The sequence below is a fragment of the Lissotriton vulgaris genome, chromosome 4_1 (assembly GCF_964263255.1).
Source record: "Lissotriton vulgaris chromosome 4_1, aLisVul1.2, whole genome shotgun sequence".
Taxonomy (NCBI): Eukaryota; Metazoa; Chordata; class Amphibia; order Caudata; family Salamandridae; genus Lissotriton; species Lissotriton vulgaris.
In genome coordinates, this window is record NC_141691.1 from 602,745,748 (window position 1) to 602,771,120 (window position 25,373).

General features: G+C 48.6%; 1 protein-coding gene across 2 annotated transcripts in view; it reads left to right on the top strand.

Annotated features, from left to right (window-relative positions):
- ANLN (anillin, actin binding protein) overlaps nucleotides 1-25,373 on the top strand; it is a 256,636-nt gene that overhangs the window by 91,016 nt on the left and 140,247 nt on the right. For both annotated transcript variants that reach the window (XM_086964829.1, XM_086964830.1), the window contains exon 11: nucleotides 21,955-22,106. In XM_086964829.1, the coding sequence (XP_086820955.1) occupies nucleotides 21,955-22,106 (152 nt within the window). The remainder of the gene's footprint in view (nucleotides 1-21,954; nucleotides 22,107-25,373) is intronic.

Consider the following 25,373-nt stretch of genomic DNA (forward strand, 5'->3'; position numbering starts at 1 on the left):
GATTTTGTGACTGTTATGTAACTTAGCCATACAAGTATTATATAGGAATTGTCATTGCTCTAACTTGTAGTAATAAAATGCATATAATGAGTCAGCTGGAAGAAATTACCTTTTTTACATTTATTTTTTACTTCCCTCAACCCATAGAACTAATCTTTTGTATGTGTGTTTAGAGGATAAATTCGAGGTGATTCTATAATGCAGGCCACGAAGTTCCAAACAGATTGTCGCCAGAACCCCGATATGACATTGTAGGACCCTATAACAGGTTACCCCCAATAATGTTTTTGATGCAGTTGGTAAAAGAAATAGGGCTTTTTTTCCAAACTGAAATGTTTATTCAAAACAGTAAGAGAAATACTGAACGATACTACAAATATTTCATTATGTATTTAACAAAGGAGGGTTTTAGTAAAAACACATTTTTGTTAATCGAAGTTTGTTTACTGAAGTTACATTCTTTAAGCTGCAAGTTTGTTGGAAATGGCCCTTTCTAGGGTGCTTTTCCTGAGCTTATTACTTTTTTCCCCTCAACTCAAAGCTTTTTTTTCCCCTCATGGTTTTCCACTGATCTACCTGCTAGCCTTAGGTGCTTTGACAATGCCATTCAGTACCAAAGCTCTGTGCTGGTCACATACATTCTGGTGATAAGTATATACATGATTGGCTGATTTGATTTGAGTTCGCTATAAGTCCCCTGTCCAGTGGTAAGACCTATACCTAGGGCATGTACCTCAAATGGTACTAAGTGGGCCTACAGTACTGGTTTTGCCACTCACGGAGGTAACCCCTGAAATGTACCACTGGTTTGCTGTGGAGGTGCCTCTGTGTGCAGGTTACGGTTTCTCAGCTTGGCATTTCAAAGCTACTTGCCAAGCTCTGCATGTCTCCTGCTACATCGGAGTACTCTCTAGGGGGTTGGGTGCAGTGTAGGGAAGAGGTAGGCATGTGCATGTGTGTACTACATGCCCTAGTAGTGAATCTCATCGGGTGGTGTGGGCTCGCATTGATTAACCGGTCTAGTAGCTTAGTGGACTAATGAATCCACTGCAGGGGCCTGTGTTCTACCTCATGGTTACAGGTTCACATCCCGGCGGGTCTACTCAGCCTTTCATCCATCTGAGGTCGATAAAATGAGTACCATTGAGTTGGGTAACTATATAAACATCTGTTATTCAGTGCCTTGAGACCCATGGGTGATAAGTGCGCTTTACAAATACATGTGTTCTGTTATGTTAACTTGGGGGGTACTGTGGAAAGGCCATTGAGCTCAGTTTCCTAATTTCAGATTAGCAACATGGTGTTTGGTATCAATGGATTAGTAATAACAAATCCTCTCTGGTAGTGTGAGTGTTTTTGACATTACTAATGTGGAAAAGCCACTTTGGCAAAGTGGGTATTTCTATGTTCGTGGCTCTGTGTGCCTATCGGCCTGTCTCCAGTCCACGCCTGGGTGCTGACTTGGCAGCTAGATCTGTACATAACTCACAGGCACTCAAGGGAAACTGCAGACCTCTGACTCAGAGCGGCTTTCCTGGGACGGATAAGAGGGAGTAGAATTGGAACCTGCATTCTAAGGGGCATGGTCCTGGCCCCACTAAAGATATTGATCAAGCCTTCCAGTGTAGGATGGCAGAGGGGACTTACATTTAAAGGTGGCCTTTTGAACTGATCTCTTTCAAGGCCATTGTAGGTCTAACTATTGAAGCTCTGTCCTCAATAGTTTGGAGATGCTTGTGGGATTGGAACCATACTACACTTGGACATCAACAAGAGTAACTATCTGGGAAGGATGGACTGCAACTGAATTATCTGCAGAATTGTGGTGGCCTGGGGCTTGTTGTGCTCCAGTAAGGGGACTATAAATTGGTGAATTTTGCCTGGATGTTGCTGGCCAGCAGCTAATTGCCAACTATTGTGGCCGGGGTCCTGAAGGACTGGGTTATTCTAAGACCCAGCGGTGCCAGGGGACAACACCTGAAACCTTCGTGGGTAACCTGTTCCGGCGTACAAATGACAGAGACACGGGACACTTCCTTCGGCGTCAAAGATTCGAGGTTTATTTACTGCAGGGAACACAGAAGCCACGAGAAGTACATAGCATGTAGGTTCACGGAGCCTGATTCGAATTGCTACTGTGGGTCGCTCCTTTTATACACATTTCTCTCATAGGTTAACATGGTACACAAAGGTTTACAACTTGGTTCCCATCGTAATCACCAGAAGGGGGTGCTTTCATGTATTCAGGGCCCGGAACATAAGTACGGAAACATTTGGTGGTTCCCAACTGTAAAAACCCATCTTCCCACCATTAGTACATTCCAATTGGCAGTAAACAGATCGAAGAAGGAACAGAGACAGGTGCAGAGGAAGGCAGAAACAGTGGGGAGATCGGAAAGGGTGTAAAAGGGGTGGTATCGGGAAACACGAGCTGCAGGCATCAAAGGGACGTGCCTAATGAGATGCACGACTAAGACAATAGACCGGCACGGCAAGATGTGCCTCGAGCGGAGCCATCTGCCTTACAGTGTCATCCCCCTCATCATAAAGACACTTTCAAAGGAAACGTGTCTTCCGCAAAAGTCTTGGGAATCCCAGGGTCTCGAAGCGGACAGCGTCCGTTCGCTGGCTACTTGAGGGCAAAAAACAAAATGGATGTCGTATCCAAGATGGAACCCGTGGGTACAGATAGAGAAACCCACGAAACAAACGAACGGTTTAGGCTAGCACAGCGAAACCGCGTACACCCACTAAACTCGTCATTTGCGGTTCATAGATACCAGACTCGACCATATTCGTGCGAGTCAAAAACACCACTTACGATCATTACGGAACCCCAGACGCTCCTTTTGCCCTCATGTAGGCAAGCACTAGTCTGAATCCTATTCGATATTCATCAGACCATCTAGATGTTGCTGCAACATAATTCTATCCATCTGAGCTCCTTTGGTAACAGGCGGCTGTCTCATACACGTTGTAGCACAGAGGCCACATAAGGCAGGACCACACTGCACACAAAGGCAACACGTGAACAGAAATGCTACAACAACTCCGATGATCATCAGAATTTTCCAACCCCAAGTCGACATCAGGCCCCAAAACCACCCAAGTAGCGTCCAATCCCCTACGTCCACGTGTATGGACTCAGAGATCTTATGCAACTTTGAGATGGCTTGATAGACAGTCGGAGCGTTATCTGGAATGAAAATACAGTAGCTCGAATGGATCACTTTACATACTCCACCTCGATCTGCTAAAACAACGTCTAAAACCATACGGTTTTGTAGCGTCATAAGCCTGTCCGCCTGAAGTTCTGCGGTGATATTACCAAGGGCACTGGCAGTGATATTAGCTGTCGATTCCACCACTCGAGTCAACTGTCTCAGGTTCCTACTATTGACCATAGGCCCCCAAAACTGAAAGAAACCCTTGAAAAAGTCTCCTGCCCCTTGACCGGCAGTGTCCTCTTCGCTAATCACCCCCCTCACAACTCTAGTCTTGTGGTAGTCTGCATCAACGGTAAACGTCGGAGGCAACAAATTTGCAATATAACATGTGCCCGCAAAGTCGGAGGGCAACCACGTATACGCACGATCATGACAGACAAAGTACGTACCCTTGGCAGTCAGAAACACAGGGGAAGAGAGCATCGGCAAGACATACGTCTCGGAGCAAGCACTCTCTCCAAGATGAGCTCTCGGGCTTCGGCCACGACCTTTTAGACAGAAATTACCAAGGTGGGGTACGATCCATATTGGAGACTAGCTTTTAAGCTGTCTTTCACCCACGAGCGCACTATACTCAGCCTCACTCAGATCCCTATAGGCTTGCACCTCTTCCTCTGGGATGAGCGACGGCTCAAAGTGCGGAGGACGTGGCTCTCGATTGGGGTAGGAATCTAGTGCACTTCGAAACATTGCTTGTAATGCTCGAGCTGAACCCTGGGAACTATAAGGAAGGACCAGGTACGGAATTCCTTTATCCGTGGTATGTGGCATTAACCCACACACCCAACAATTAGTAGTATTAACCACTAACTGATGCTGATGAAGGAGCTGAATGAAGGAATTATTTCTGAATTCCGCACGTCTAGCCTGCTCGTGTTGGGGTAGGATATGGAAGGAATGAGGGGACACAGTGGAGGTAGTTTTAGGTTCAGAAGTAGGAGTAGGTATGGCAGAAGGTAGGAAGTACTGTATCATATAATACACCCCACCCGCCAATAACGATGAAACAATTAGAAACAGAAGGAACACCTGAAACATAAAGCATTTTGTACGAGTAATCTGTTGCAGTTTGAATCTTTGCGCCTGAGCTTTTTCCAAGTCCATCAGCTTTGAAAACGCCATCCTCTAAAACCGTCCGCAACGTTTCTTGACGCACTTTGTTCTGTGTAGCAGTAGTCAATCCCCAGTCGGTTCCCAGGAACCGACTGTCTCTGACCTAGTGTCTAGACCTACTAACCAGAAGGAAGTACACGCGCGGCCCTACGGCTCACCTGGATGCAAGGTATTCTAATTCACAAATATGTACAAAGTCTCTCAGCTGTGGAAGCAAAAACACATATATGGAAAAAAACTCAATATTTACAAAAATCACAGTTGTACGTGTGTTTAGACTGATCGTGGCAAAGGGGTAACGTAGATGTCGAGGGACTTTTATTTGTCCTTGGTATTAGATCGCAAAGAGTAGCGGCTTCTCCCAGGACGTGTCTGTTCGTCAAACAATGGATCCGATGAGGGAACAGAGTTCTGTTGATCAGTCATTTGTTCAGATCTTGAATCTTGTGATGGCAAATGTTCGACAATGTCTTTCTGCTGCACTGAGGATTCTCCGACAGGCTGAGCGTCGCTAAAAGGTACAAAGGTCTGCAACGCTTCAGTTTCAGACGAGGCAATGCCCTTCCTCACCCACGAGTCCGCTGGTAAAGGTATAGGTACCTTTTTAGTATGGGTGGCATGCACCCAGTGCTTTCGACCTTCCAAACGGACAGCAGTCCTCGTGGCGAGAAGAACTTGGTAGGGTCCAGTAAAGCGGGGCTCAAGATTTCTTTTGCGTCCAAAATTCCGCGTCACCACCCACTCTCCGGGCTGGAGCTGGTGGCCTGGACCCTCCGTCTGCGTCGGCAGTGCTTCAAAGACCTGTTGGTGAATTAACCTCAGTTTAGCAGTCAGATCATGAAGATAATCGATCAACATTGGGTATTCAAGATCAGAAAACACACTCGGTCTAGGGACCCCCCAAACATTCGCAGGACGGCCGAACACTATTTCGTAGGGACTGAGCCCTACTCGGGAGTGTACAGTCGCCCTTGTTGACAACAGAGCTAGAGGCAAAGCGTCAGGCCACGAGAGACCAGTCGTAGCCTGAATCTTCGCTAGTTTTAGTTCAAGGGTGCCATTATACCCCTCCACTAAACCCGCTGACTGGGGATGATTGGCGCTATGGAATTTTTGAGTAATTCCAAGGCCCTTACACACATTCTTCATCACACTTCCCACAAACTCACTTCCGTTATCAGACCATACAATCCGTGGCATTCCATACCGAGGAAAGTATTCCTTCAGTAGGATTTTCGCAGTGGACAGGGCAGTATTGTCTTTGAGAGGGTAGGCTTCAATCCATCGGGAGAATGCGCAAACCACAACTAAAACGTATTTCAGGTTATTGCATCGCTCCATATGGATGAAGTCTAGCTGAATGACCTCAAAGGGACATGAAGGGGGAGCAAAATGGCCAGGAGGTGTAGGGGTTCCCTTACCAGGATTGTACAGCATACATATCATGCAATTCTTGACCAATCTCTCAGCACTCTTAGTAATACCGTCATTCTTCCACACAGGGGACAACAACTTGCAGATACCTTTCGCACTAATATGCGCTAACCCGTGTGCCATCGTCACAACAGCTAGTACATATGCATCTGGCAACATCCATCTCTTATGCTCCGACAAATCAATCCAACAACCATTCGCATCCAACTTTCCAGTACTCTCTTTCCACTTTGCCCTTTCAGTCTCAGTGGCCTCATTCTGTATCAACGCACAACCTTCCCTCTCGTGAACGTATAATGTAAACGGCTTGCTGTAGTCAGGGGTACCTAACACAGGAGCCGAACACAACGCGTCACGCAATTCAGAAAAACTTTTCTGACATTCTTCCGTCCATGGTAAAGGAGTTGGAACATCCTTGCACGTAAGAGCTACCAATGGTTTCGCTAGCAATGAAAAATTTGGAATCCACTGCCTGCAGTATGACGTGATACTTAAAAAGGCACGCATATCTCTCTGAGTCGTTGGCACAGTCATTCGCGCAATCGCTGCAATTCTCTCTGGGGTCAACCTTCTTCCCTCCTTTGACAATAAGTGACCTAGATAGGTTACTTCTTGACAACAATATTGTAGTTTAGAAGGTGACACCTTGTGATGTAAGTCACAGAGATGTTGCAACAACGACACTGTAGCAATTTTGCAAATGTCCTGAGTGTCTGCAGCCACCAATAGGTCGTCGACTTATTGGATCAAGGCTGCACCAGCCGGCAACACAAATGCATCGAGTTGGCCCTTCAAGGCTTGACTGTATATCGATGGACTCTCACAGTAGCCCTGAGGAGCACGTTTAAACCGGAAGCTGCGGCCTCCAAGAGAGAAACAGAAAAGGTCTCTACTCTCCTCTTCAGCAATCGGAATGCTGAAGAACGCATGCTTCAGATCGATCACTGAAAACCAAGATGCAGAAGCTGGAATCCGAGTCAGAGCCGTAATGTCAGGCACCACAGGGAACTGAGGAATCACAATTTTATTCACCTCCCGTAAATCGATAACAAAACGATAAACAGGTGGTTTCGAAGGGTCAGTACGTTTCAAAATGGGCAGTACAGGGCTGTTGCACACGTTTCCCCGAGTCTCCTCAATGACATCTTTCTCGATCAAATCGTAGATGATTGTTAACAAAGCTCGTTCACCGTCAAGAGAGATAAGATACTGGGGAATATGTGGCAGTCGCACGTTAGACTTCAAGTGAACGACATAAGGGGAGATGTCAAGCAGGCCCACGTCATTGGGACCTGTTGCCCACAAAGATGCAGGAAGAGAACTCCATTCCGGTGGAAGCTTATCGAGTGACAAGTACATTGGAGAGATACCTCTCTCACCCAAAGTAAGCTTTACTCCCGCAGGAGAACAATACAAAGTCGCATACAGACGTTTTAGCAAATCCAGGCCCAAGAGATTTTCACCACAACCAGTGGTCAAAATCAAAGGAGCTTGCAGCTTACGAGGCCCAATGGTAAGAGGCAAAGGGCGCGAAACTGGATTGCTAACGGGGGCGCCACAGAATCCAACGGAAACATTTGTTAAGCCAGACAAAGGTGCGCCAGGGAGTTTCGAATGCATGATAGAACTTTTCGCTGCACCAGTGTCCAACAGAAAAGGCTCAACGACGCCCGAGGTGGCAACTGCGACGTAAGGCCCTCTCTGATCAACCGGAACTGATACTACTCCCTCTCCTTGTCTATGGCTATCCTAGTAATTACCGTCGTCAGTTCCCTGATCGACGTAATAATCATCTACATTGTACTGCGCAGATCTTCCTTGCGATGATCCACGTTGATCAAAACAATTGTTTGAATCTGATGAATTATCTGAACGATCATTTTGAGCACCCCGACCTCTACCACGTGATGCCTGTTGCGGACCACTACGACCTCCTCTAGATGCACTGCCACTATTTCGATCACGTAAGACTGGACAATCGAATTTCAAATGACCCTCATGTCTACCATAGGCACACTGATTGTACCCCAACGAAGATCTCTGCGAAGAGGAGTCATTTCGAGATTGTGATCTATTAGACTGAGGCTGCGATCGATTACGCTGCTGTGAATCATTCTGATTCGAACGCGGAGGATACGCCTGCTGCAACAACACTTTAGTTTTGAGTTCTTTCGTCTTTTTATCGGCGCGATCATTTTCTTCTTTCTCCCTATTCTCATAATGCTGTGCCGTAGCCAATATTTGAGCAGAAGTAGAGACAGCCCACGCACTCAGAATTTTTCAATTTGTTGCTCAAGTCAGGCAACAAGTTAGAGACAAATTTGTCCACGAACAACCTCTGACCACCCTCGGTACCCATATCCTGACCACTATGATCGATGAATGCCTCCTCAAATCTCGTAAAGAAATCAGAGACACTCTCGTCCTTCTGTTTGCAAGCGGACAACTTATCCCAATTCACCTTCATAGCTGGCATAAGTGTTTTCATTAGGGTAATTATTCTCTGAGGGAGATCAGCAATCAACTGTTCAGGTTTAGCACCACCAACTTGCAAACCATCAGCCGCTATAAGAGCAGCCCAATCACCACCTAATTCGTTTGCATGATTTTCCTGACGAATCTTTGCCCATACCGGTTGCGGTACGACATTGCCAAACAGCATATAGATATCGGCAAGATTCATTATCGTAGCATCTATGAGCTGCGATAATTCTTTATAATACCCTGCAGGATTTTTGCGAGGGTCAGGCAAAGATTGCTTTACCTGCAAAACTTCTGATCGTTTCCATGGAAGATGGATCCACACCCTCCGGAAATGTGGCAAGACTGGTGGAGCTTGAGTATCATCACCTGGCATCCACACTGGTGGAACTTCACGCATGGGATACTGAACAGGTGCTTCTAACGGTCCCTCAATGTCTTCTACGAATAACGCTCGAGGCATTATAGAGGGACGAAAAGATGACAACTGCTCAACAGCGCGTCGAACATTAGAATCTACTATCATTCCGCTCGAAAACTGGAGCTGTAGATTAGTCAAAGCAGTCATTACATCGTCGGATGCATCAGCCGATATTTGGTCACGTAAAACCTTGCACATTTCTTCAAAAACGTATCTTTGTGTCGGTATATTGAATTGACAAAACGTATTCAATACCGAACGTGGAGGATTCCTAATGGGGTATTTCATCCAAGCCATCGCCATATTATACAGTGCGGCACGTTCCCTATTACCGGGAAGCTGACTACGTCTTTGAGGACCGTCCGAACCAGCGGACTCAGAAATAGGTCCAAGAGAATTGAAAAAGTTAGCAGCAACTAAAGGAGTACGACGTCGGGTAGATGGAGAAGTATAACTTAGGGGACTAATAAGAGAAGAATCGGGAACAGAGGAAACAGCAGAAGTAAGTAGGACAGGAGTAGCAGCGGGAGCAGGAGTATGAGGAAGTACAAGCGGAGGAGCAGTAGGAACAGAAGTAGGCAAAGGAGCAGGAACAGTCGGAAGCACGGGAACAGGTTGAGGAACAGGTACAAGAGCAGGTACAGGAGGAACCACAGGAGCTGTGGTACCCTGTGCGTACGGAGGTGGTGACTTCAAAAGATAGGACAGTACGGGGTCCTCAACTGATTCCTCTTTCTTATCAGTACCCGTCGGTAAAGCGGGATAACATTTATCTACAGACATGCGCTGAAGTCTATCAAACTTCCTTTTCCTTTTCCTCCTTATCTCGCTGAAATTGCTCCGCTTTTCTTACCGTGGTAGAAACTCCATCTCTCTGATTACGTTTGAACAGTCTGATTTCTTTTTGTTTGGCTTCTTTACGCCATAACAGAAAGGCATCAAACATGGCCGGCCTTGATTTTTTCTTAAACAATTTAGCCTCAAGGTTATCTAAAATCGGGGTCTCGAAACTACCATGAGGTGGCCAACTAAGGACACCATCCTTTTTAGTATAGCGAATCCAATATTCATTAAAGGTAATCGGACCTAACCCGTGCTTACTATAGAGCTCATAAGTTGGAGTTCCAACCGGAGGTATCGGACACGAGTCCTCCCGTCGGGAATCCGTACCACAACGTCAAAAACAGCTGAACAAAGTACTGCGGCCAGGCATCTTGCACACTAGCCGAGTTTCACAAACTTCAAGGGTTACGGGATTTACCAGGTCCCTGCAAAGAGCAAAAACCCTCGGTTTTTGGCGGCTGCAGACGTCAAATATCACAACAAAGAACCAAGTACTAAGAACCACAAATGCAATGGAACCATGCAACAACTAAGCAACCACAACTAAGGACTCTGGGAGCGACCCACAAATACTTAACTCAAGGATCGATGGCGTCACCAGGAAGGCCCGTCAATCGTCTCGCTGTACCAAGGTCTACGCCAGGCGCCAAAACAGGTCTACAGTCAGGGCAGCAGTCCGTCGCAGCCGTCAGGAGGCGGGAATCTTCGCGGGAAAAGTCGTCGGGCCACTTGTTTCGACAACAGGATCGATGAAGCGGGGTGCACCTTCTCTCGGAGATTTCACACGAAGTTCCTCACGATCGTCGGGCTTGGACAGGTACCACTGATGCAGCCCCAACGGTGCCAACTGAAGGACTGGGTTATTCTAAGACCCAGCGGTGCCAGGGGACAACACCTGAAACCTTCGTGGGTAACCTGTTCCGGCGTACAAATGAGAGACACGGGACACTTCCTTCGGCGTCAAAGATTCAAGGTTTATTTACTGCAGGGAACACAGAAGTCACGAGAAGTACATAGCATGTAGGTTCACGGAGCCTGATTCGAATTGCTACTGTGGGTCGCTCCTTTTATACACATTTCTCTCATAGGTTAACATGGTACACAAAGGTTTACAACTTGGTTCCCATCTGTTGGACCCGGCCCTTTGGGCAGGTTCACCCCTAGACTTTTTGCTTTTTCCTAGCCTGTTACTGGAACCTGGTGTGGGTGATTCTAGGCCTCTGCGCACTTTTTTCACTGTGGTACAGTGTAAAGTGCTGGAGCTCTCTGTATGAAGAGTGAGTGACCTGCCCTCCCATAGGAATGAATGGGGAATATGTATGCCCATGGTAGATTCCTGATGCGTGGGGAGTGCAGGGTCGAGTTTGATATGTGTGAACTCGTGAGAATGAATGCTGCAAAATGATGTATGCAGCATGACTGTGTCTAGTCTAGAAGTACCACTTTTGGAAGTTGGCATAATTGTGTAAGTTGGTGCTAGCGTTTGATTGGCTGGTGAGTCTGCCCAGGAGTGCCTGGACCTGCTGGTGGATGGACCGTCCGGTTTGAGTAGGACAGGGTCTGCAGGGTCTGCAAGGCCCCAGAGGAGGGGGTCTGAGTCAGCCGTGGATGAAAGGCCCCTCTGCTGTCAGGGATGGGAGGAAAGAGCGTCTGGTGGTGCTGGGCCGTGCCTGTCGGCCACCCTGCTAGCTCTCCTTCCAGACGGCTCACTGTCACCTCTGGCCCTGAAGCTGTCAGGAAAGACGTAAACCAGAAACATTCCAGCACTCAGGGTCCCTTGCACGAAGTACTTCAAAGGCATTTCTGGCTATAAGAAGGGGATGAGTCTCCTTCCAGGTTGTTCTTGTTCTGGCTCTTGTGGCTGACTTGGATCTACCAGGGGTGGGCGCTGCCCAGCCCCTGGGTGCCTGGATTCCTGGACTCCTGAGGGACCCTTCTGCCCTGCCTGGGCTGAAGGGGGGACTTGGCTTTGCCCCTGGGGAAGCTCTGGGACCTTGGCAGCATGGAGAAGCTGCCTTTTTCCTGAGGAGAGCGCTGGAGTGATTTCTAGCGCCTGGAGGCGCTGTGCTTCCCCCTGAGCGCCTGGGAGCGCTCTGCCTGCTGTCTAGCGCTTTGGAGCGCGTCAGTTTCCCCAAGCGCTTGAGAGCGCTTTCTCAGGACTTCCTAGCGCTTAGGAGCGCTTTCATGCTCGTGTATAGCGCTGGACGCGCTGAAGATTCCTGCCTGCATGGATTTAATCAATTACGAGTGCCCACCTCGATCTGCCTTGTAGCAAAACAAACTACGAAGGGGCCGCGACGGGATTGGCCCGTGCGGCGCAGCGTCATCCGCGTGGTGGGCCGTGATTGGACGAAGTAGCGGAGCGTCATTGTTCACCTTTCCGGGAGCCGCACTGCCATTGGCTGACTCCCGGGTGCTGCTGGAGGCTCGCCCCCTGTGCCGCGACAGGATTGGTCCCTGCCATCGGGACCCCTTCGAGAGCCGCCTCATCCTCGCCGGGACCGGGAAAGACTGCCGACCTCGCCGAGGGAATCCAGCGAGTGCTCTCAGCCCCGGCCTGCCGTCTCTGCTCCCCGCTGCTCACTGAAGGACGGAGAGCGGGCGGAGAGCTGCCTGAGACCGGCCGGGCCAGAGCGCGAGTGAGCGCTGGAGGGCGGGGAGCGTCTGAGGCCTGAGAACGTACCGGACGAGGAGGAGGAGCGCGAGGACGGCCTGCCGAGAAGAGCCCCCGCCGAGAACAGCCCGGTGAGTCCAGAGGGCTGGGGGGCTCCGTGATGCTGCTGCTCCGTGAGGGAGCAGAGTGGTTCTCGTGGTGCCGGTCGAGGCACCAAGGAAGGGCGGCCCCGAATGGCAGTGGGTCGCCCCACCGTGAGCCCAGAGCCCGCGAGGGGCTCTTGAGGGTCCGCATTTCTTCGTGAGGGTGCCGATTGAGGCACAGAGTCAGGGCGGCCCCGATTGGCAGAGGGTCGCCCCAACGGTTGAGAGCCCCAAGAGGGGCAGGGGGCATTTTATGTCTGAGTTCCCCGAGTGGGACTCCAACGAAGGGGGCATATCGGGGCATATTGTCGTTGCCCGTCCCTAAAGTGGCCCAGTTGTGTCCGAAGCCACGAGGGCTTCAAGGGCGGCCCCGGCTGGCAGTGGGTCACCCCAACGTTGTCCAGAGCCATGAGAAGGCTCGAGGGGGCATTGTCTGCAGAGCCTGAGGGCTCCAACGTTTGGCCACAGTGTCTGTTTTAGAGCCTGTGTGGCTCCAGCATGGCGCAGTTTGCGCCCAAGGGTCAGTGAGGACCCTGTCGCAGTTTTATTGTTCTCCAGGTGCCCAGCACTTAGTGGGCACCTGCCACGTTTAGGCTTTTTGAACTTTGAGACTGGCGCTGCATGGCAGCGCACCCTGACACTGAGACTCAGGGCGTCTGAGCCCCAACAAGGCCATTGGCCTAGGGACTGCCACAGGTGGTGGCTTATGTGAGTTTGTGCGCAATCATATGGTTATTGCACCTCTGAATGTGATTTCTTGCATCATGTGTTATTCCTGCACCTCTGAAGGTTTTTAGGCCTCATGTGATTTTTGCGCTATTGTATTACTTTGACACCTCTGAATGTTTCATGCATTATGTGTCTTTCTCTTCTTGCGCTACACCTCTGAATGTTTAGTTATCATGTGTCTTCTTGCGCTGCACCCCTGAATGTATTTTAATTGCATCATGTGCTCTGTCCTTAACACCGCTGAATGTGTAGGTCTATACATCATGTGTTTTCTTTCTTTACTACTCCTCTGAATGTATATTCATGCATCATGGGTAGTGTGTTTTGAGCTATACCCCTAAGTGGATTTCATCCTTAGGTGGTTGTTCTTTCTAGTACAGGTGGTCCTAGTGAGGTCCTGGGTACCTGCGTGACATGCTCCTAAGGTGTTTAGGGTTGCGTAGTGTGTACTTACCTGTTCCCAGTAGTTACTGGATGTGATTCATAACTGTTACTTTGTGCTACAGTGATTTTATATGCTTATTCTAATTTCTGACAAGTATTTCTATTTCGGAAAGTGTTGAATATGACAGTGGCCCTTGTGGCCCTGTCTTGTGAATAATCCCATGTGAATATTGCCCGTGCCAATTGGCACCATGTATATGTGTGATTTTATCTGATGTGCTTTTACAATACAAAAGGTATTTTTATAATAACCTTGTGTGGAGTCTCTTTTGTGGTGTACCTAGTATGTTGTTGCTATTGTGCGCTGACGCAAATGCTTTACACATTGCCTTCGAGTTTAGCCTAGACTGCTCGTGCCAAGCTACCAAGGGGGTGAGCAGGGGTTATCTTGGCGTGTGACTTCCTTGCCCTGACTAGATTGGTGGTTTCTGCCTGGCTTTGGCGTCAGCCTTAGCCTACCAGAAATAGCCAGTTCTAACATTGGTGGGTCAGCGGTGCGGATTTGGAACTTGTGTTTGCGAAGTGCCATAGCGACAACTGGCTACATTACAAAACTCTGCAATTGTTTTTTCAGATAGTCACATGTTTGGGATTATTGTTTTGATTTTTTTCCTCAAGAGTGTCATTTTCAAATGTGTTTCTGCGCTTTATGTTTAGCGGCAGATGGGAGAAAGTGACAGGGCGGGACGCCAGTAGAGGGGGAGGTTCCCATAGATTAGGAATCCCTTGCTGGGTCCAGTGTCCAATCCCAAATCCTATCCCCATGTGTGTGTGTGTGGGTAGATAGGAGAGAGAAGGAGTGTGAGGAGAAAAGACTAGCTCAGGGGGGTGGTTATTCCCTGAGTGTAGTGTGTGTGTCTGGATTCCCCAGTGTGGTAGGATCCAGTGGTGGCAGCTTTAATGTGTCCAGTGTGTTAACTCCCATTCCCCGCTCCCAGAGTTTGGTACCTGTGTCACGTGTGGTCAGGTTGAGTGATCAGGGGTGGTAAAAACTACCTTACCGGTCCGAGGGGGGGGGAGTGTGCGCATGAGTTATGTGCTGAACTGGAGGAGTTGGTGTGAGTTTTCTTTTTGTAAAAGAGCTTGCATGAGAGGTGTACCTCTGGTGGTGTGCAGGAGGTCCTGCAGAGGAACTGGACAAGAAGGTGGATGTCTGGCGGTGTGCTAGATGTCTTGCAGTGGCATTAGGGAGTGATTCTAAAAGCAGTGGCTTGTGTGTCTGATGATCCTGTGTAGGTGAAGAGTTTCATGTGTAGCCCAGCTAGATCCCATTAGGATGGTAGGGGTGTAGGGGCTCACGTCCTGTCTCAGTGGAGGCGGAGTGAGTGTGGGACGGTGTGTCCCACGTTGGCCTGAAACCTTATCTCAGGGCCCGGAGGGTTCCCTAAGGGAGCGCCAGGTCAGGGGCCTAGGCTGTACATACAGGTCATTTGAGGAGGATCTTCCTGTGTCTAGAGGACGGGGAGTGTCTGTAACCAGAACTCCGGCGGTCCTGGTGTGGGGCAGCACCAGTCTTAAGTGGAGGGTGCAGAAGTCCTGGCTCGCTGAGCATTTGCCCGTCTAGAGTGCTTGCCCATTTGTGGGGCCTCTGGAGGTCGTTCCCCGAGGAGGGTTGGAAAGCCGGGTTGGGGTTGTGGCCTGACCTGGGAGGAGTACTGGAGGAAAGTGTGTCACTGATACGCCGCTGGCGTGTGCTCTGTCTAGCCTTGGACATACTGAGAATCACCCTGTGATAGGGAGTACTGAAGGAGAGTGTGTCACTGATACGCCGCTGGCGTGTGCTCTGTCTAGCCTTGGACATACTGAGAATCACCCTGTGATAGGGAGTACTGAAGGAGAGTGTGTCACTGATACGCCGCTGGCGTGTGCTCTGTCTAGCCTGGGACATACTGAGAATCACCCTGTGATAGGGAGTACTGGAGGAGTGTGTGTCGCTGATACGCCGCTGGCGTGTGCTCTGTCTAGCCGGAGACATACTGGGCCTGTAGTAATGGAACTGGAAGGGGGTGCAGAGGGACGGTGTCCTTACTTCTGACCCCGGTGCAACCTGAGGGTTTAGATCTTAGGTTGGGAGATTAGGAAACTTCTAGGTCAAGAGGAATCTCTGCCCGAGTGGATCAGCTGAAGAGACTGAGGGGGCTGCCCTAGCTGTGTGGTCTGGGGCCCACCTGCAGTTTGTTGTTTGCACTAAGGTAGAGGAAAGGGGGCTTTGCTGTGGACTGTGTCCCCCCACCTGCTTGAAGAGGGACTGTGCTGTGTGCTTTGTACCTCAGAAGTGGAATAGTTTCCAGGTGGTAGACCAGTGACGGAGTGAGGTCCTGATCTGGTAGGGGACTTGTGTTCTGGTGAATGCTTCTCTGTGAGGGTGCGGAAACCCAGAAGTAGAGGTAGGGTGGGGCATTCTTACCCGAGATCTCTGGTCAGCTTGGGGGTGTGGACCCTAGGTTGTTGGATCAGTGGTAGTTGTAGCTACACTGAGAGAGAGAGTGGAGAATGGCTATTGGGTGCCAGGGGTTATGGCCCCCCGCTCTGTGGATTGGTTAGGACCTGTGATTTGGATGGTCTTGGCTGTGGATGACTAGGGAGTACCAGTGGGGTGTCCTAGTTGTGTCAGAGAGTTATTGTTTAGAGGTAACCAGGTAGGTTCAGAGTGGCGAAAAACCAGAGGGTTGTCCCTGCCGGGCAGGTCCGTGTCCGTGGTTTTTGTCGCCCAAAGCAGTGAAGCCCATCAGTGGAGTGATTGGTCTACCCTGCGTTTTGGCTGGAAGGGGGCTGTGTTGGACCCGGCCCTTTGGGCAGGTTCACCCCTAGACTTTTTGCTTTTTCCTAGCCTGTTACTGGAACCTGGTGTGGGTGATTCTAGGCCTCTGCGCACTTTTTTCACTGTGGTACAGTGTAAAGTGCTGGAGCTCTCTGTATGAAGAGTGAGTGACCTGCCCTCCCATAGGAATGAATGGGGAATATGTATGCCCATGGTAGATTCCTGATGCGTGGGGAGTGCAGGGTCGAGTTTGATATGTGTGAACTCGTGAGAATGAATGCTGCAAAATGATGTATGCAGCATGACTGTGTCTAGTCTAGAAGTACCACTTTTGGAAGTTGGCATAATTGTGTAAGTTGGTGCTAGCGTTTGATTGGCTGGTGAGTCTGCCCAGGAGTGCCTGGACCTGCTGGTGGATGGACCGTCCGGTTTGAGTAGGACAGGGTCTGCAGGGTCTGCAAGGCCCCAGAGGAGGGGGTCTGAGTCAGCCGTGGATGAAAGGCCCCTCTGCTGTCAGGGATGGGAGGAAAGAGCGTCTGGTGGTGCTGGGCCGTGCCTGTCGGCCACCCTGCTAGCTCTCCTTCCTGACGGCTCACTGTCACCTCTGGCCCTGAAGCTGTCAGGAAAGACGTAAACCAGAAACATTCCAGCACTCAGGGTCCCTTGCACGAAGTACTTCAAAGGCATTTCTGGCTATAAGAAGGGGATGAGTCTCCTTCCAGGTTGTTCTTGTTCTGGCTCTTGTGGCTGACTTGGATCTACCAGGGGTGGGCGCTGCCCAGCCCCTGGGTGCCTGGATTCCTGGACTCCTGGGGGACCCTTCTGCCCTGCCTGGGCTGAAGGGGGGACTTGGCTTTGCCCCTGGGGAAGCTCTGGGACCTTGGCAGCATGGAGAAGCTGCCTTTTTCCTGAGGAGAGCGCTGGAGTGATTTCTAGCGCCTGGAGGCGCTGTGCTTCCCCCTGAGCGCCTGGGAGCGCTCTGCCTGCTGTCTAGCGCTTTGGAGCGCGTCAGTTTCCCCAAGCGCTTGAGAGCGCTTTCTCAGGACTTCCTAGCGCTTAGGAGCGCTTTCATGCTCGTGTATAGCGCTGGACGCGCTGAAGATTCCTGCCTGCATGGATTTAATCAATTACGAGTGCCCACCTCGATCTGCCTTGTAGCAAAACAAACTACGAAGGGGCCGCGACGGGATTGGCCCGTGCGGCGCAGCGTCATCCGCGTGGTGGGCCGTGAATGGACGAAGTAGCGGAGCGTCATTGTTCACCTGCCCGGGAGCCGCACTGCCATTGGCTGACTCCCGGGTGCTGCTGGAGGCTCGCCCCCTGTGCCGCGACAGGATTGGTCCCTGCCATCGGGACCCCTTCGAGAGCCGCCTCATCCTCGCCGGGACCGGGAAAGACTGCCGACCTCGCCGAGGGAATCCAGCGAGTGCTCTCAGCCCCGGCCTGCCGTCTCTGCTCCCCGCTGCTCACTGAAGGACGGAGAGCGGGCGGAGAGCTGCCTGAGACCGGCCGGGCCAGAGCGCGAGTGAGCGCTGGAGGGCGGGGAGCGTCTGAGGCCTGAGAACGTACCGGACGAGGAGGAGGAGCGCGAGGACGGCCTGCCGAGAAGAGCCCCCGCCGAGAACAGCCCGGTGAGTCCAGAGGGCTGGGGGGCTCCGTGATGCTGCTGCTCCGTGAGGGAGCAGAGGGGTTCTCGTGGTGCCGGTCGAGGCACCAAGGAAGGGCGGCCCCGAATGGCAGTGGGTCGCCCCACCGTGAGCCCAGAGCCCGCGAGGGGCTCTTGAGGGTCCGCATTTCTTCGTGAGGGTGCTAATTGAGGCACAGAGTCAGGGCGGCCCCGATTGGCAGAGGGTCGCCCCAACGGTTGAGAGCCCCAAGAGGGGCAGGGGGCATTTTATGTCTTTGTGTTCCCCGAGTGGGACTCCAACGAAGGGGGCATATCGGGGCATATTGTCGTTGCCCGTCCCTAAAGTGGCCCAGTTGTGTCCGAAGCCACGAGGGCTTCAAGGGCGGCCCCGGCTGGCAGTGGGTCGCCCCAACGTTGTCCAGAGCCATGAGAAGGCTCGAGGGGGCATTGTCTGCAGAGCCTGAGGGCTCCAACGTTTGGCCACAGTGTCTGTTTTAGAGCCTGTGTGGCTCCAGCATGGCGCAGTTTGCGCCCAAGGGTCAGTGAGGACCCTGTCGCAGTTTTATTGTTCTCCAGGTGCCCAGCACTTAGTGGGCACCTGCCACGTTTAGGCTTTTTGAACTTTGAGACTGGCGCTGCATGGCAGCGCACCCTGACACTGAGACTTAGGGCGTCTGAGCCCCAACAAGGCCATTGGCCTAGGGACTGCCACAGGTGGTGGCTTATGTGAGTTTGTGCGCAATCATATGGTTATTGCACCTCTGAATGTGATTTCTTGCATCATGTGTTATTCCTGCACCTCTGAAGGTTTTTAGGCCTCATGTGATTTTTGCGCTATGTTATTACTTTGACACCTCTGAATGTTTCATGCATTATGTGTCTTTCTCTTCTTGCGCTACACCTCTGAATGTTTAGTTATCATGTGTCTTCTTGCGCTGCACCCCTGAATGTATTTTAATTGCATCATGTGCTCTGTCCTTAACACCGCTGAATGTGTAGGTCTATACATCATGTGTTTTCTTTCTTTACTACTCCTCTGAATGTATATTCATGCATCATGGGTAGTGTGTTTTGAGCTATACCCCTAAGTGGATTTCATCCTTAGGTGGTTGTTCTTTCTAGTACAGGTGGTCCTAGTGAGGTCCTGGGTACCTGCGTGACATGCTCCTAAGGTGTTTAGGGTTGCGTAGTGTGTACTTACCTGTTCCCAGTAGTTACTGGATGTGATTCATAACTGTTACTTTGTGCTACAGTGATTTTATATGCTTATTCTAATTTCTGACAAGTATTTCTATTTCGGAAAGTGTTGAATATGACAGTGGCCCTTGTGGCCCTGTCTTGTGAATAATCCCATGTGAATATTGCCCGTGCCAATTGGCACCATGTATATGTGTGATTTTGTCTGATGTGCTTTTACAATACAAAAGGTATTTTTATAATAACCTTGTGTGGAGTCTCTTTTGTGGTGTACCTAGTATGTTGTTGCTATTGTGCGCTGACGCAAATGCTTTACACATTGCCTTCGAGTTTAGCCTAGACTGCTCGTGCCAAGCTACCAAGGGGGTGAGCAGGGGTTATCTTGGCGTGTGACTTCCTTGCCCTGACTAGATTGGTGGTTTCTGCCTTGCTTTGGCGTCAGCCTTAGCCTACCAGAAATAGCCAGTTCTAACACCATCGTAATCACCAGAAGGGGGTGCTTTCATGTATTCAGGGCCCGGAACATAAGTACGGAAACATTTGGTGGTTCCCAACTGTAAAAACCCATCTTCCCACCATTAGTACATTCCAATTGGCAGTAAACAGATCGAAGAAGGAACAGAGACAGGTGCAGAGGAAGGCAGAAACAGTGGGGAGATCGGAAAGGGTGTAAAAGGGGTGGTATCGGGAAACACGAGCTGCAGGCATCAAAGGGACATGCCTAATGAGATGCACGACTAAGGCAATAGACCGGCACGGCAAGATGTGCCTCGAGCGGAGCCATCTGCCTTAGTGTCATCCCCCTCATCATAAAGACACTTTCAAAGGAAACGTGTCTTCCGCAAAAGTCTTTGGAATCCCAGGGTCGCGAAGCAGACAGCGTCCGTTCGCTGGCTACTTGAGGGCAAGAAACAAAATGGATGTCGTATCTAAGATGGAACCCGTGGGTACAGATGGAGAAACCCACGAAACAAACGAACGGTTTAGGCTAGCACAGCGAAACCGCGTACACCCACTAAACTCGTCATTTGCGGTTCATAGATACCAGACTAGACCATGTTCGTGCGAGTCAAAAACACCACTTACGATCGTTACGGAACCTCAGTCCCCAAGCGCTCTCCAAGGGCCGGTTGGCTGGCCTCCTGTCCACGAGATCTCGGGACAGAAAGGATCTCTCTATTTCCATGAGATCGTAAGGACTGCGCAGGGTGTGGCGGAAACGGGTGGAAGTTCTCGTCGGTTGGGAAAAGGACTGTCCTACCGTTTGCAGTAATCACACTGCAGAGGAGTGTGCTTATAAAGATCAGCGGCCCACCAGGGGTGCCATAACGTGAGAACTACTGGGGATGTGAGAATCTGAGGGACCTGAGCTTGCAACCGGAAGCATGTGCTAGCTGGCACTTTGTAGTATGTGATGTCCGAGGGGCTTTGGGGGACGTTTGTCAAGTCTGCAGAACAGGCAAGGATAAGTCCTCCCTCTAGCAGGACTTGCACCCCTAAGGCAGGGTGCACCATACCACAGGTGAGGACATAGCTGCATGAGCAGTATCCCACTTCAGTGTCTTTGTCATTCACATACATTGTAAGTGCAGTGAAGCCATTTTTAAATACATGGGCTGGGAGTTTGTCAACACAAACTCTACAGCTCCATGCCCCTCTCGCTCTCTCCTCTCTCTCTCCCTGCGGAAATGCATACCATTGTGGGAGGCACACCGGAAGCCTATAAATCAAGGAGCATACAGGGGACTGTGTTGGTCAGGTGCTGCTGCATTTTCACGTTTTGCCCTGGAAGAAGCATGAGGCTTCGAAATGTGTAGGCATCAGGACTTTCAAAAAAACAAGATGCAATGCTGTTTTCTTTTGCCACTAAAAGTTTGAAGGGGCTAAAACTTGGACTAGTTGTTGTTAAAGCTTTAGTGGTTTAGACTTTGTCGTGGTTAAGGCATCGTTGTTAAGACTGCAGTTCCGTTGGTTATTGTTCTATCATACAACCATTTATCAGTTTTGCACTGTAAATTTGTATTTGTCGGCGGTTGTAGAACAGTGTAGGTTGGAGGAATTTACTTTATTTAATAGATGTGTCCTTGCTTCACAGAGGCATTGTAGCAGACTTTGTTTTGCATGTTAGGGTGGTTCACCTAACAATAGGTTTCGCCTTTAGGAATGCCTTGTATTTATTTAAAAAAAATATAAATAACTGAACGTGAATATTTGGGGAACGTGTCTAAAAATATATTGTTGTAGGCAGTTTTCTGACATTGTATGTTACTCATTTGTAGTTCAAAATAGTAGTGCTGCAAGGAACATCCGCATAATCTCGAGTTCCACTCCACAACTCATAGCACCCTTATAGTTGATCTACCTTTAACACATGCATTACCTGCAAGAGGTATTTCACAATATCCCAATACTTCCCATGCCTTTCTTCGTAACTCATGGTTGTTTCTGGTTAGCTTTCTCTCCCCTTTTCTGTTCTTTTTCTCACCTTCACAAAAGTGCATTTCCTCTTGCTTATGATAACTTTCTGACAGTGCTCTCAAACTGTCACATGCACTCCACAATCTGTCAAATCTAACCCCTCTGTCCTCTTTCATCTCTACTTTCAAGTTCACTGTCCATCATTTCTCTCCAGGTTTCTTTTGGAAATATACTAATCTTTTATCTCAACAACTTTAATTTTTGTGCAACTTTCTTTCATTAAGAACTTTATTGTAACTTGATGTAATTTGGTACAGTAATTTTCCATAAGTTACCCCTTATTAAAACAGTAATTCTGCTTAAATGTACTCTTGTGCATTGCTGTTCTGCGCTTTGTGATATCCTGAATCATCACCCGATATTTGAGATGTTAACATGAAACTGTAGTAAGAGAAACCTTTAAAAATTATATGTGTATGTTTTGATGTGTTTTTCGTTGTAGGCTTTACTGTCCCCTTCAAGTAGAACTCTGGAGACTAGCAGTACATCATGTGACAGCCCTAAATCTGGAAAGTTTCAGCGGACACGTGTGCCCAGAGCTTCGTCTGGAGACAGTTTAGACTCTGTAGCTGAAGATCAGAACTTGCTGTATAGGTAACTACAATTTAAGAGCTTAGTTTGAATCCTTCAATTGTCTTCTAAGGTCAGCATTCATTATATTCATTACCTATTATGCTGATTAGAATTAGTGATTTATAATGAATATGTTGGCTCCATAGTTACAAAATACCAAGGTTCTTTCTCATCTTGTGAGTAGTGTGAAAGCTGGACTTGGTGTGGGCTGATCACTTTTCCTGCTTGAGGTGCAACATGCATACAGCCTTATTTCATGATGTGCAGGGTGCGTAAAAGCTCTTAGCACATCAGTTAATCTGTCTTCCTCAGTGGCTAAAAATGGGCGCAATGTGTTCTTTAGGACCTACCACACAGCTGGCAGCAGTAATGGAGGAACTCTAATTTCTTATGTAGAGTCTCCAGTTTTGAACATAATGCAGGCAACACCTTCTGTGGAGGACACCTATATGAGACATTTGCTAGGTATGTGTAATAATGCAGGAAGGCTGCTGCTGAGGACCAGTATCTTTATGTAGAGACCAGTTGTGGCATTGAAACCAAGTAATAGCATCTGGTACTGGTAGTGTCGGAAACCTTCCTTAAACCGGAGGGATTTTAGGTGCTCCTTTAGGATGGGCACATAAGCGCTCAGAGCATACACCCACAGCTTTCAACAGGTGGGGGGGGGGGGGGGTGATGGCTTATTGTCTTCAAATTGTCCTCTCAATCTCCTTCAGACATTATGGACAGCCCAACTAGGGCAGAGTTGGCCTGGATGGTGGACCCCATAGCAACAGTAACACACAGCCAATCTTTGCCATTTTAATTACACTGGTGACTTTTTTATTTTCTGAATTCACTGGTGGTAGTAGACCTCACATCGAAACTTGGAGGCTGTCACCTGAGACCATGCATGGAAGAGGTTTGCTGAGAGGTATTTTGTGACCAGTGCAACCTACATGGCAGTGAATTGACTGTGGGTGTATGCCTATCTTCTGCTGTATGATCTCATGTGTCTAGACATGCAACATATTCTTTCTATCCAAGCAGAGGTTAATTACTTTATCTTTAGCCTCCGGCTTGAAGTGCTTGTACTTGAGGCACCACTACAGCTGCATAGCTGTTCTTACGGTATTTACCCATGTCAGAGTCCCTGGATGTCCGCAGTTTCTATTGCACAACTTCCTTAGCCAGGTTGAACATACACCAGTGATCTCCTTGTGTGTAGTATAAGAGCAATAAGGTCCAACTAGTGCAAGAAATGAAAACTTGATGGCCTGATGGCATTATGTTATTTCTATAGTGACCACCCCCATTGTTATTGCATGTTAGGTCATTTTATATCTGGAGGGCCATTCATGCAGCTCTGGAAACATATGATGGTCTATTGTTTTTTTGTGTTCAGTTGTATGTCAAGTGTAGGAAGATTGTACTGTGTTCAGATTTAAAACGGTTTGTCCCTGAAATATCTTTGTGGTGTGTTATGTTTATAGGTGGGTGTGCCACAGGACTCTTCAACTGTTGTATACTTGCCTGTGGTATCATATTTTTTCTAAATTCAAGAATCGTAACCTATGGCCAATGTTTTACGATGTGCCTGTGAGTTTACATAATGGTCATGCTAATTATAGCTGCATAGTTATAGATGCTATGTTGATGTGTTGCGTGACAATGTTGTTGTTTTGCCAGTGCATTACCACACATGGTTTTGGTGTGATGTGCACATGATGGTGGGGTAACAGGTTCTTTCTGTGTATGATCATTTGTAGGCGAATCAGGTTCAGGCCCATCACTAGTTTTTGCAGCCTCTTGATACCATTATAGGTGTTCTGAAACTGATAGGACGTACCTTACAAGACCCTCCTAAAACTCAAGTGCCATCAGGATTGAGCTGGTGATGCAGCCTGTTTTGGGTTACTCTCTAACCACCATGAATTGGACAACATGTGGTATGGGGCAGAGGATTGTTTGTGAAATTTCTTTCTCCATCAGGCTTCTTTAGCCTGTTTCAGATATACCCCATACTACCTTAACTGGGCAATATCACATCCCTGTCTCTTCTTGGTAATCATATCATTTACTTTGTCTGCATAGGTACCTATGCCTTGATCTTGTAATAATTGTTTTAAAGTGTAAAACTGAATTTAAGCATGGTTAATACATACCATCGATTGCACCAGAGTGATTTTCATTAATTTAGAGGGACAGATAGTTATCAGTATCAAATGTGTATCTGGGCTGCTTGATGGGTGGTCTCCCTTACCACTTGAACAAGTTTAATGTTTGTTAAAAGCTTACATTTCCTTTTCTTGGCCCTTAAGATGTTGGTCAGACCTCTGATTAAATTCCCCGGCTAGTGTTTGCTCAGTCACATATTGGAAAGCTGTTAAAACATTGTCCAGTTATGTGGTCTCTTCGTAAGTACATGTCCCTTGTTTATCCTCTGCAGAAAAACATCTGCTTAGATTGCTTGTTAGTTTGAAATGATGACTTAAACTTTCTACAGATAGCAGGAAATTTGCATATTAGCCAAGGCACAGTAGATTCAGGGCCTATAGAAATGAGTCATGGGAATAAGTTCCTCAAAAGATTTTCTTGCGTCACCATACCGTTGATTTTAACCCAGGTTTGGTGCCCTTCACAACTCCACCACCAGTGCAAAACATTCTACGTAGATTAAGGATTTTATTACCCTCAATCACACCTGCAATATCTAAACCAAGTGCCCAGCATCCACATTCCCTATACAAATAGATCCCATTAAATTCTTATAACATGAATTTTGTTCTGGTGTTGGATAGTGATCTTAAATTTAATAACGAGAACAACAAGGTGTATCGAATGCTTGGACTAATCTCAGGCACTCGCAATTGCTTAGGGCCACAATTCAGTTATAATTTTTTGCCCACAATGCCACTCTAGACAAAGGCCTGCAAACTATAAATCAGTACCTACACTGCTACTCCTGGCAACAGTCTGTCTCAAACTGCCAGAAGAGGCCCCCTCCAGAAGGGACCACGAGCAACTCTAGACCAAAGGCTTGGAAGGCGACCAGAGGGATTGCCACTTGAGAGTAATGCAGAGTGCTCTAACAGAAGGATTTAGGCCTTCGAACAAATGAGAGGCTGCAGGCAGAGTGCTGTGAAAGAACTTCCTCTGAGTGAATTAAATATTCTGTATGGGAGAAAGGGTGCAGATCCGTTTTTGGTTGGATCCAGGATTTCAGGATCTTGAGCAGTGATAGGAGAATGATTCATTTGTTTTGAGGGAAAGTGAGCACAGTGTGTGGTGCAGTGTTGGCAGTAG